Source organism: Ascaphus truei, chromosome 3, assembly GCF_040206685.1.
Source record: "Ascaphus truei isolate aAscTru1 chromosome 3, aAscTru1.hap1, whole genome shotgun sequence".
In the NCBI taxonomy this organism is placed as follows: domain Eukaryota; kingdom Metazoa; phylum Chordata; class Amphibia; order Anura; family Ascaphidae; genus Ascaphus; species Ascaphus truei.
This window is the reverse complement of record NC_134485.1, coordinates 57,834,383-57,847,804: the sequence shown is the minus strand read 5'-3', so window position 1 is coordinate 57,847,804 and position 13,422 is coordinate 57,834,383. Positions and strand designations below refer to the sequence as shown.

Below are 13,422 nucleotides of genomic sequence, written 5' to 3'. Positions count from 1 at the left end.
AATCTATGTAACTATACATAAGTGTCTAGTTATGAAAAAAGCCTACATTTTGCCTATAATAGTAATAATCCCCTCTACAACACAATGCGGAAGAAAATACATCACATACAGATCAGAACATCTTATTTTAAGGAAGAAGCAGATACATTGGATAGGAATATATCTCTATAATATAGGGTTTTGTATATACCATAGCAGGAGTAGTGTGCACTGCAAAGGGTTAGAATAAGAATTCAACAAAAAAAACTTTAGATGGTAGTTTAATCAAACTTTAGGCATGCGAGTAAAGATCAGTAATAATGTAAAGGTCGTTCTACTTGCAACTGATGAAATATTGTATCAAAAGCATGTACTAATGCAAACTTCAAGTCTAGTACAGTGGCCTTTTTCAGGAAAAAAATAAATCAGTGAGTGTTTGTGTTACATTGCCTTTTCCACATCTGGAACCCTTATACATTCAAATTTCTGAAATAAAAAAATGTAACACTGGGAACCGGGTACGGGTAAACCTTACAGAAGCACTCAAGACTACCACATCATATATACAATTTTGGTGACATAACTTGTTAGCAGTATTGACATAGGTATGTGCGTACATGCCTTTAATCTAGAAAGGGTTTATATATATATTAAAAAATTAAAAAAACACAAGCCTGCTACTCATCACATATTTCAAAAGTCCCCCATGTATCTTGGGTAACACAGTAGGAAAAGTGTTTTGAATGCGTGTACTGGCTTTATCAATCTATGTAGGTCTTGACATGAGACAACTGTTGGAAGGATGATACGAGCCAAAAGTGTAGGCAGAAGTGAGTAACTAAGGAAATATCCATGACAAATCTATGGATTTAAATGTCTGGTAAACCTATGGGATTATCATGGCTTTATAGGGTGTTAATGGTGCAAACCCACAGTTAGGGATACTTTTACCATTACACAGGATGGGGGGGGGGGGGTGTCACCAGATGTTAAGCTCCGCTCTGAGGAGCCTCAAGTGTCGATAGTTAAGACGTACGTTCGAGTGTACAGGACAGACTCGTCCCTATTTATTATGTTCTAGATAGGGGCAGTGTCCCTTCAGATCGGGTCCCGAGATATGGCCACGGTGACTATAGTGGTTCACAGAAGAGGAAGCAGGCACACCACAGAGGTCTCCGTGAGGGGCCCCCAGGTGCCATAGGATCAGCTCTACAGGCAGATGCCCACCTACCTCAATCCTAGACTGTCTAGAAGTGGCAGTTCAGAGACAGGAATGGGGTAGTAAGTCGGCCACTCAGAAGGGCTCACAGCGACAGCATAAGAGACGTAATGCAGAACGGGGTCAAGTCAATTAAGGAGAATCCTGTCAAGTGTCTGCACCTCCCCAGTATGTTAAGTGAGGGCGCCTGGAGATGCATCTGTTAAGAGTACAGACAGGCGAAATAAAACAGACAATATTTATGCTACTGTGTATGAGTGAAGAGCCCTAGAAACAAGGGGCACAAAAAGCTTGGAGTTGTACTACATAAAGTTCCTGGCGCCCATCACTTCCAGCCTTGCTACCTCATCACCAAGATGCACAAATCCAGCACTCTGATTAAGGTAATGCCTTAGGCGTAGCCAATAATAGAGACACTGATGTAAACTCTCTAGGAGCGGGGCAGGAAGGGTTAGTCATTACGCACAAAATGTTCCATAATAAATACCAGTCCAGCTTAACATGAATGTAACATAGCCTTCTGAGTGAAGACCGTGCTTTCATTCGGTAAGTTCTATTCCTGCATATGTGATTCAAAGTTTAGTTTGTCACTTGCAATATGTCCAAATGGTGGCGACTTTCATTTATTTTTTTTATTTACAAATGAAGACCTCACCTGATTTGTAATTTGCAAGCCAACGATTCACACGTATGTATGAAGCCGGGTTCACTGATCAGATTATATAGCACCTCTGGATGCTTGCAGTTTATTTCTATGGGACTTATTCTATCCACCTATTGTAGCCGACCCGTCCGATTGCACGTTTACCTCCTTTACGTGGAGGTATTCTCCTCCATATCAGACTCGATTCACCCACGGCAAGCAGCAATTGAACTTGTTCTTTCCCTATGATGAGTCAATTCAGAAATTCAGGATATATGGACATATGATATCACTTAGACATCTGTGGTCACCGCAGGCTTACAGAAATAAAAACACATGTTCCATGTTTCTTTGTCTCTTTAATAAAAGATACAGCAAAAATAAATCCCTTTGCTGCATAACCCCCCATCCAAACTAACGTCGAAAGTCTTACTGGGGGTTTCAAGCTAAATACAGCAAGAAAGGTGAGGAAATATGACCTAATAAATAGCAGTTATTAATACTTGACACCCTATTCTATGGGGTTCATTCACTAGACTCTAAAGCATGGAGAATGTTATTGGACAATACAGTATTTCTCCTTAAGTTTAAATCTAGAGGATATAAACTTGAGAATGAAACAGGAGTATTTTTGAAGCTTTAACATGCTGCAACAGTAATATTTGCACTGGGGTAAAACATTCATAAACCCTTTCATGGTATTTGCATACATTCACTTGGTATATGCACAAATGTGATATTCTTCAATGTTTATTGGATTCCATAATGAACCTTATGGATATGTTTACAGGAAACATTTGTATAATCTTATTTGTTCATGCTTTACAAAAGCATCTCAGATTCCTCCAGCAGAAATAATTTATAGAAATAAGGAAGGACCAGAGGTTACGGCAAACCTCATTTTAATACACCTGAGGTTTGGTAGGTCTAAAATTATATGCATAGCTGCTATCTATGGGAAGAAAGTAGCCCTCCTTACCAAAAATCACACAGGACAGTGGTGCTTTCATTCTAAATTATGTTGATTTGTGTACTAGAGTAGCTAGTTACATTTGTTTTGCCCACAGCAGCTCCAGGCTGCAAAATTGGGACCGAAATATGTACCAAAAGTATTGCTTTGAGCTGCGACCAGGCAACAAACCTTTAGATCCAACCGTAACTCCTGGATCACAGAGCTTTATTGGTAAATGCTAAGACTTCCCGTTATTTCTGCTGTCACGTGGTCTCCAAGGTCACAAGACATCTTGAAAGTGCAGTGATGGAAAGACCAGAAACATTATGTCTACATCTCTGGAGATCAAAAAGTTAAATATCTGAATGTGAGCTTACTGAACTAACCATACTGTTAAACAAATATCTGCTAGGCCTCTCTTTACATTAACCTGGGGAGAACAGTTTTTGGAACAATGAGAACATCACAGCATACTTATTTAATCCAGAATGGTAAATAAGAAAAAAATATTATTAAACAAAGCACCTCAAATTCTCTATTGTACATTTTTTTTCATTACAATAATATACCATAATAAACGTCTTTCTGGTTTCTATTTTAAGTACAATAGAAAGGAGGTGATTAAATACTTTTTGCATTTACTCAAAAATAGTTTACTGAAAAAGTAATTGAATTATTTGTTACAGAGCCAATCTTCTGGCAAATAGACCCCAAGACAGTATAGCTGTTTTTTCCTAACTGTACAGGTAAAACTCAAAATAAAGGGAAAATGCACTTATTTTTCCATAGTGTCCAAATAATACATGACAAACGTAGAGTTGGCGTGCAAAAGTCTTTTTTTTTCCTTCTCGTCTTTTTATCCAACGGTCCAAAGAAACTAGAGTTTTATTCTCTCTTCTAAAATCCTTCCATGGTAAAAAGAGAACAAAAAATATAAAAATATCAAGTGTCCATTTTTCAGATATTCTCCTCGATGCACTTCATTTTACGTCAAGTTTGTGATAGTTTTGTGTTCAATAAGGTCGCTTAGAAACATCTGCTCTACTGTGATGTTATGATATTCATTCTGAATAAGAGAAGAACATTATGACTGGGTTATTATAGCACTAATAATGGAATCCAATCTTATCAATTAATGTTCGATGACGACAATTCAAGCGGTTGTCTGCCCCTTCTACTTATATACCAGCCATTCGTAGCGGTTTATCATGACGTTAATAAAAATAAACATTTTATGCAAATCTTTATTAGCTTTTCATTAGTATAGGGAATTCAGTTTATACCTGTCCGCTCCAATAATTTTATTTATGGACATGATCTACATATTGCTGCGAAAAAAAAAAAAAAAACTTACCTGAGCCATTATGGACATTGTATCATTGCCGTAATAGTGAAGCGAACTGTTCAAGGATGATAAATTATACTTAAATCCGGCGATATGAACTTCATTGCACATCTGAAATGCCAGTGTGATGGCAATGATACCAGTTGTCGGATGCTTTGGTTTCTACAAAAAGGCAAAGAAAAGTATAAATATATATAACAGAGGGGCATGGATTGAAAGAATAATAAAAATAATAATAATAATAAATATCAATGCAGAAAGATCCAGCACACTTGAGGTTAACAATAAAGTATATATTATTGCCGTTTCAGGAAATTTGTCTCAAAAAGATCAGACATTGCACATGTTTTTTTTCAAAGACCGAACAATCCGAAATCTGTTGCGAGTGAGAAAGAGCGCCCGAGCGAGAAAGAACGAGAACGAGAAAAAAAACCCTCAAATTTAGCAGCATTAATACTCCTTGAGAAAGCGCAACACTTGTGTGAAATGTGTGGGAGACCTTTCTGTCTTGTCTACCACCTACTTTTACTTTTGCAGATACAGGTAACCTTTTCTTTAATTTTTCAATTTTTGGCTCTTCCTGATCCTGTCTGAGTGCCCTGACTATTGCCATCACCGTTGCAGTTATCTACCTTGCTGTCGGTGGCACCACGAGAGGGGGAGGAGGGACTGTTCCCTCACCGCGGACGTGCGGGCTACATTCATTGTACCCGTTACTGAGGAAGCTATAGGAGGCAAGACGGTCTTAGTCTTTTTCTTACCTCCAGCATCCCATATCCGGGTCCCAGATGGAACTCTAATCCCTGGGGCAAGAGAGACTATCCACCTAGGCGAGTGACCACAGTGTCACCGATATCTCCAGGATAAGCATACATCTCCCGACGGACTCCCCGATGAACCTCCCCCTGCTTCAGACACAGCCATTTGGCATATGCATAGCGGAGCGCATGACAGGCATACTTCACAGCATCAAATTTTGTAGTCTGCAGTTGTAAAAATATCCCCTGAAATGTCCCTTCAAATAAATTAGGGAGAAATGCCTGTGCTGGGAAATTTGCATGTGAGGTACCCGGCGGAGATATGCGAATGGATATGCCATGTACAGTATATTTAAATGAGTTCAATCCCACACGTCCTAAAAGGATTTCCATACCAACTATATAGAGTTAACATGCCTAAAGTACCAACCTGACTGGAAATGTGCCAGACTCAACATGACTAGGTGTAAAACCAGGGGTGGCTTTAGGGTACTTGGGGTCCTGGGCAAGAGGCATTGGGGGTCCCTTAGAGATTTAAATTTGACCTATAAGCAACTCGCATTTCTGATTTAAAGTTCACTTTACCATGTCGAAGCGACAATGAAAGTATAACACATCCAGTGTAAACTGGAGTGAAGAATATTACAATTTACATCACACATGTAACATTATATCAACACTGCACTGTAAAAGTTACACAGGTAATAAACAAAAAGTAAATCGCAGTTACCCGCTAATGTAATGCCCTTACAAAGACAACAAGAAAATCTTGTAACATAGAAGAGCGTAGATAATTTCTCATAATTTTCAACTTTGAAAATTACCTCTCATCAGACACAACTGTTACAGGTACTGTGAGAATAATATTAAGTACTACACATGTGTTTGGGTAAATATCTTGAATGTTAGATTTATGAATAAACTGAAGGGCTGCTGAAGCTGTGCCTTTTTTGTTACTTCTACAACCTTAAAAACCTTGATTTCAGTCAGCAACGCTGTAGAATCTAGGTCTTCCTCAAGTGTAAAGATACAGCTTTGCATTCCTTTTCAAGGTTCTCGTCACCCATTTTAGCCAAAGATATAACAGCAAATGTGAATCCATGCTTATCCTTAAGGTGCACCATGTGTTTAAATCTGTCATCTATTTTAATTGAAATATGAAAAAAGTGGGGAGGAAATTCCACTCAGTACATCAGAGTAATCTTGGTTCATTCAGTATCCAGTGAATCTTCAAAAAGGATAATGTATCCATACACATACATGTGATGTATTGAAGAATATCACACAATAAAAGTATCCCTTTAATTGAAGTGGTTAGTAGTACACAATGAAACACCAAATGCCTGTATATTCACTGAGTACTTTGCCGCATAAAACCAGTGTGCATAGCATACACGCAAACGCAGCGCCTACCGATCACCATCCCCCGGCCGACACCAGTCAGTCAGCGTTCCTGGCTGCAAATGTGAACTCTCCCTTCTCAGATAATGGGCAAATGCGGCGTACGCACAACGTGCAGGCAATGAGACAATCGTGAAGGCAAATGAAGAAACTACTCTCAAACTGTAGTCCACAGGGAGCTCTTTGGCGTGCATTCGGAAACAGGGGAAAGCAACAGGTAACAAAAGAAAGACGGAGCACAGCACCAGGAAACAATTAGCAGCCTGCTAGTTTCACAATTGTTTCATCCACCATAATATTGAAGAATTCAATGTGAAATTTGTCTTTTGGGTCACGTATATATGCTCATCTGAGGCTACAGGTAACAAAAAAAAAAAATGCAGAGCACAGCACCAGGAAACAATTAGCAGCTAGACTTGACAATGATTTATTTAGGCAAATGCCATAGGTAAAACCGACAACAGATCCTCAGCTGCGTTTCACGCCAAACACGTGCTTGGTGCGAAATGCAACGGAGGATCTGTTGTCCGTTTTACCTATGGCATTGGCCTAAACAAATCAATTTTTTTCATCTTTGTCAAGTCTGGCTGCTATTGGTTTCATGGTGCTGTGCTCCGACTTGTTTTTGATACCTGCTAGTTTAACAATTGTTTCATCCACCATAATATTAAAGAATTCAATGTGAAATTTGTCTGTTGGGTCAAGTATAGGCTCATCTGAGGCTGCATCCAGAAAAAATCTGGGCCTCTTTCTCCCACGCTGCTCTGGAAATGTTATCTCAATAGGATCATCAAATGTTTTCAGAAACTTCTATTGTGTTTTGAAGACCATGATCTCTACACTCGGTCATATATTCCTGGTTACCTTTCAATAATGCAACTGCAGCATCTAGCTGCAATTCTGTATTTTTGAATGAACTTGCTTTCTTTATTTACTTGCAATAGGATTTCCTACCAGATAACTGTGCTAAGAAGAAATGCGAATGATCGCAGCTCAGCCAAAAGACCATTGGCTCCTGCACAAGGTACACCATCAAGGAATAAACAAAAAGAGAAACAGGAGCGCTAATGGTGAACAGCAGATGTAATGGTGGACAAGAATAAACAAACAGCAATAAGTTTGTTATACACTAAAGAGACAACACAGTATGTAACAATGAGGTTATACTAAATAACTAAAGATGAATAAAAGAACCAAAAAACTTTTGCCTGTGTGGCTATTGAGAGAAGATGGTCCGGTATGGCTGTAAACCTGGGCGGTCCACTGTAGCACAAGGTAGGTGTCCCCCCGAATCAATGGTGCTGCAAGTATCCTCAGGAGCCGATTCAGGAACCGATGTTGCTGCCACTACAGCCCAGGTTTACAGCCATACCGGGCCATCTTCTCTCAACAGCCACACAGGCAAAAGTTTTTTGGTTCTTTTATTCATCTTTAGTTATTTAGTATAACCTCCTTGTTACATACTGTGTTGTCTCTTTAGTGTATAACAAACGTATTGCTGTTTGTTTATTCTTGTCCACCATTACATCTGCTGTTTACCATTAGCGCTCCTGTTTCTCTTTTTGCTTGTTCTGTTCTACATCCAGGATTGGTGATCCGTGGTTTTGGGGCAGCTTACAGTCAGCATTGTGGACTTGAATTTTTACATTTTTTTCACATCTACATCAACCCATAGACATTCAACCTATTGCCCTGTTACATCTATGGACAGTGGACTTTATATATAGACTCTTTGAACACCTACACATTGTTGTTTGTATTTTTACCACTACACATTGTGCCATGGCAAGGTTAGCACTGGTTCTGATTATATCTGTACCTCCTTAGGGACTGGTCCATGTCATTGTCATCTGCTATATGGTGCTGGTACTTGCTGAGCAACTAATCACCTGCTCATCCACCTTCAAGCACCATATGGCTCAGTAATCCAGTCAGTGGTGTATGCTTTACATTGTCCCTCTTCACAGGCTCTGTTTCTGTATAGCGCACTCAGTCCCACCCCCCCCTTTCCTATTTGCTATTGACACTATCAAGGGCAGGGATTTTCAATAATTGCTTTACAAATTCCAGAAGCCGCAAAATGTATAACTTTTACACTATCAAAATGACTGTTCCATCAAGTTTCAGATGGCATTTTCACTGCATGTGTCACAAATGATATTAGGATTCTCTATCTTTTGTGAAAGATGCAAAGAGACAATAAACTCTGTACAAATTTCCAAAATAAATTGAAGATACTTTGCATGACTGAGGCCCGTAATATACTGTGCGCACGAACGCGCGTGCACATGACGCACACTTTGTGTGTATGCTGTGAGCGACAAGTTTGGAAGGTAGTGTGTGTGTGTGTGTGTGTGTGTGTGTGTGTGTGTGTGTGTGTGTGTCTGTGTGTCTGTGTGTGTGTGTGTGTGTGTGTGTGTCTGTGTGTCTGTGTGTGTGTGTGTGTGTGTGTGTGTGTGTGTGTGTGTGTGTGTGTGTGTGTGTGTGTGTGTGTGTGTGTGTGTGTCTGTGTGTGTGTGTCTGTGTGTCTGTGTGTCTGTGTGTCTGTGTGTCTGTGTGTCTGTGTGTGTGTGTCTGTGTGTGTGTGTCTGTGTGTGTGTGTCTGTGTGTGTCTGTGTGTGTGTCTGTGTGTGTGTGTGTGTCTGTGTGTGTGTGTGTGTCTGTGTCTGTGTCTGTGTCTGTGTCTGTGTCTGTGTCTGTGTCTGTGTGTGTGTGTGTGTGTGTGTGTGTGTGTGTGTGTGTATAGATTGTGTGAGTTAATAATTTATTAAATAATATTTTTTAAATAAAAAAAACATGTTGAATAAACAAATTATTTTTATTGTGCAACACAGACAGACAGACACTACAGCGCCGGTAGCGGCGTGAGATTCTTTTCCTCGTCTTCTCCTCTGTCGGCCGGCTCCACGCTCACTGCCGTGCGCGTCCCTATTATAGAAAGGCTGACTTAGCACAGCCAATTATAAGTGCCGCACGCGAGCACAGCCAATAATAAGTGCCGCACGCGCGCAGCCAATTATAAGTGCCGCACGCGAGCACTGCGCAGCGTGCACAGCCATTTATAAGTGCCGCACGCGAGCACTGCACGGCCACTTTATAACAGCCCTAAAGCTACATCACATAGAACTAGGATTAAGATCTAAAATTCTCTTTTGGACACTAACGTGTTCCCTTCAAGTTGGCACCATCATCATACTCTTGACCCCTACAGTTATTGAATGGTAAATTCAAATCTTTAATAAGCTTTTCAAGAAGAGATCCAATTCCTCTTGACATTGACATTTATATATCCTATAAAATGTTCTTCGATTACAGGTTCACTCTCTCCAAAATGTACTATTCCAAGAATGTGTCATTTATTCTTGGGGACATGTCTAGGGTACAATCAAGATTGATAGACATAGTATTTGGACGTTTTAACGAAGCACAAGATTTTATTCAATATATGATTTTATATCAATGCAATTAATTCATCTTGGATTTTTTTCCTAGATACTGGTCACGAATGTCCTTACTTTTGATACGCCTGTGTTCTGACATAAGTTGGTGATATTTGGACATTCGTTCCACTAAAAAAATTACCATTATGTGCATCGACAAGTGTTTCATGACATCCAGTTCCTCGTAGATCTAATTTTTCTCGGCTAAGAACTGAATAATGGGATAGCAAAAAGTATAAAGTATAGGCAGCCCTCTAAGAAAAAAACAAACCTATGCAATAGAACGGAAGGGGTGCAGCGGGAACAGAAGAGGGATCCTAAACCCTCAAAAATATCTACACAAAACTCCAGAAAGCAGCCGATGGAGTATTTTACTCAGATTTATGTTAGAGTGGAGTATATCTGCAGTTGCTTCAGTCACAAGTACAGTCAGCATTGGGTGGAGGTCATGGAGGATGGGTTCTATAGGAGGAAACATCACATTCTATGGGGACAAAACTCATCCTATAGTCATGTGTTCTCTAGTGTATTGTGTCATATTCTACCAGTGTACGTAACAAAAATCCACATCATCGTATATTTTGGAGATATGACTGCATAGTATCACAGAGAAAAGGAAACCTAGTGTGCAAGCACTCAATCACAGCTGAATGTATAGTGAATGTGTTAAAATACTTTAATTATACCAATAAATTAAAAAAGGGGGGTTAAAATAAAACATATGTCAAACAGTACGTGACTGTCATTGGTAACTTAACTCAGGTGAGTTAAGTTGATGAATTGTATGGAGATCCCTAATAGATGTTCGGGATCTATTGCTATGGATATAGCTACCTATAAATATAGGAATGGGGCCGTCAAGGGGCCACTGTTTAGATACCGTCCTGTCCCCTTAGGGACTGGGTCAGAAACATATGTATGTAGCTTGCAATAATGCGTTAGTGATCTGTGGCAAAAATGCGGTGGTAGTGACAATCGCTGTGACCACCCAGTGTTAGTACAGTCAGTAAATACCCATACTCCTTGGTAGTTGATAGGTATATACTGATAGCGCTGTGGGCAGACCCGTGTAAGGGTTAATCCCACATCCCCCTCTTAGCCTGTAAGGTATTATAATGTGTGCTTAGAGATAGATATGTCTCCCTCTCACAGTATTCCGTAGTATGGCCAGATAGTTTTTATCCTGTATTCAGGTTAAGGCTCAGATGGTGGATAAAACTGTGAAGACATATATCTCCTATATGCTAGATGCTGCTATAGGGTTAACCTTCAGTAACACTTGCTCAAGGAGGGTAACTGACTATGGATAACTTGTACTGCTGTTATCATGAATGTTAAGTGAACCTGAGTGAGGCACTCAATGGTACCCTTTGGGAGAGGGTAATAGTGCATCATATGCAGAGCACATAAGGTATGGTGGTGTACATACAGTAGATGGTGTGCTAAATAGCTCTGGTGCTCCAAAATAAGATGCGCTCCTGTCCTGGAGCCTCACTAAAAAATTGCTAAAACCGAGCCGGTGATGGCCATGGTTAGGTAGGTACAGGCATACCCCACATTAACATACGCAATGGGACCAGAGCATGTATGTAAAGCGAAAATGTACTTAAAGTGAAACACTACCTTTTCCCCACTTATCGATGCATGTACTGTACTGCAATCGTCATATACGTGCATAACTGATGTAAATAACGCATGTGTAACAGGCTCTATAGTCTCCCCGCTTGCGCACAGCTTCGGTACAGGTAGGGAGACAGTATTGCTGTTCAGGACGTGCAGACAGGCGCATGCGTGAGCTGCCGTTTGCCTATTGAGCTAGGTGTACTGTACCTTATGTATAGGAGGCAGGGGAGAAAATAAGAGACAAGGTGCGACCAGCAGATGGCCCCATTAGCAAATATTTATTGCTCATTTTACAATGTTGCTTTTGTGAAGATATTAACAATAAAATACTGGATATGCGAGTACAAAGCCAGTAATTCATGGAATCACAGCTTTCTGTTAAAATAAATGTGGACAGAAATCAAACGATGCCAAGACTTGTCTACGCCTTACAGTTTATAACTTCTGACACTTTTGGAACTATTTAACAATTATTTCCTTATGTAATAATAGTCACGTCAACACACATTCCACCTGGTAGGTTGCCACATGCTTTCGCTCTTTTAGAAAGCTTCTTTGCCTGTAGTTTACTAAAAAAACAACCAATTATACATATTAAAGAGTATCCTTGGACACTAACCGCAGTGATCATGCATCAAAAGACCACCTGTTTGTAATAATAATTAAAAAAAAATTCGGACCGGAGGAAATTGATGTTTTAATTCTCGTAGGTAAATGGGCAAGAAAATAGTCCGGATGATAATCAATAGCAAAAACTGTCATCCCTCAGAGCAGGGGGTGCGAAAACTGGGGGGGCGACGGTTACAGAGGCCACACGCTGAGAACGCGAGGCCTCTGGAAACGTACTTACCCGGCTTCAGTCCACTCGTCTCCATGGCAACGCGGCGTTAAATAACGCCCATTGCAATGGAGACATGACGTAGCGAGTCACGACACAGCAGCATCATTTGACTCCACATTAGCGGTAAGGGGGGGGGGGGGCGCAACCCAGGGGGAGAGCAAGCAGGGAAGGCGCAGCACAGGAAGTTTGCGCACCCCTTCCCTCAGAGAACACGGCTTCATTTGCTTTTTTAGGATGAAAAGGGGAATATATCTATTGTGGTGTGAAAAAGAAAGTACAGCCTCTTTGAATTCTATGGTTTTACATATCAGGACATAATAACAATCATCTGTTCCTTAGCAGGTATTAAATGAGGTAAATACAACCTCAGATGAACAACAACACATGACATATTACACCGTGAGAGAACACACAAATAATCAAAAGATTATAGCAGCCCCCTATAGTTGCACTCAAGGAAGATGACACAATAGGTGATGTCACTAGAAATATAATGCAATGTATAGCCAAATCCTGGTATAGGATACTCAAACAAAAAGGGTCACACTACTATATGAAAAATAACAAAATTTTAATAGTCTATGATAAAAACCGACGAAACACTATAAAAATGCATAGAAGTGCATACATAAAATCCCCAAGTGTGTTGGGTAACGGTACTGGATGAACAGTATATGTTCCAAATAGCTGTCTTGTAATAAACGCTATGTTTTAGGCTGCATACTGGATGCTGCAGGTGAGTACAGAAACAGTGTGTAATGTGATGTTCACTTACACCTTAAATGGCCTCTGTGGGTAACCACTAGTAGTAATAATGAGCTGAATGATTAGGATCATAAACCCAGTTCGGTAAAGTCACAGAAAGGGGATGATTCTAATTAGGATAACCCATCTGTATGACATATGGCTACGTATAGAATCAACTCAATAGGGTCACAATAGACACATGGTCACAGCAGAGCCCACGGCTCAAACCACAGAAACCTGAGTGAGTGGAGTCCCTGCTGCAAGGTTCAACAGTCACACAGACGGAAGCGCTGAAGGGAGCCAGCGGTATATAGGTATGCGAATGCAACCAACAGAGTCTATGTAAATAACCTCTGTGCGTAGGGATACCCGCCTGTGACAGGTGTAAATCGGGTGAGGCCCGCTATTGGGAACTAATGATGAATCCCTGAGGAGTAATCATTCAGAGTGGGTCCCAAAGGTGCACGATACAAC

At 40.3% G+C, this 13,422-nt stretch overlaps 1 protein-coding gene across 2 annotated transcripts in view; it reads right to left on the bottom strand.

The window, feature by feature from the left end:
• Nucleotides 1-2,180: 2,180 nt before the first annotated feature.
• ST3GAL6 (ST3 beta-galactoside alpha-2,3-sialyltransferase 6) overlaps nt 2,181-13,422 on the bottom strand; it is a 120,876-nt gene continuing 109,634 nt past the window's right edge. For both annotated transcript variants that reach the window (XM_075594063.1, XM_075594065.1), the window contains 2 exons: nt 4,148-4,300; nt 2,181-3,859 (listed from right to left, as the gene is read on the bottom strand). In XM_075594063.1, coding sequence (XP_075450178.1) covers nt 3,779-3,859; nt 4,148-4,300 — 234 coding nt within the window. In that variant the 3' untranslated portion in view covers nt 2,181-3,778. The remainder of the gene's footprint in view (nt 3,860-4,147; nt 4,301-13,422) is intronic.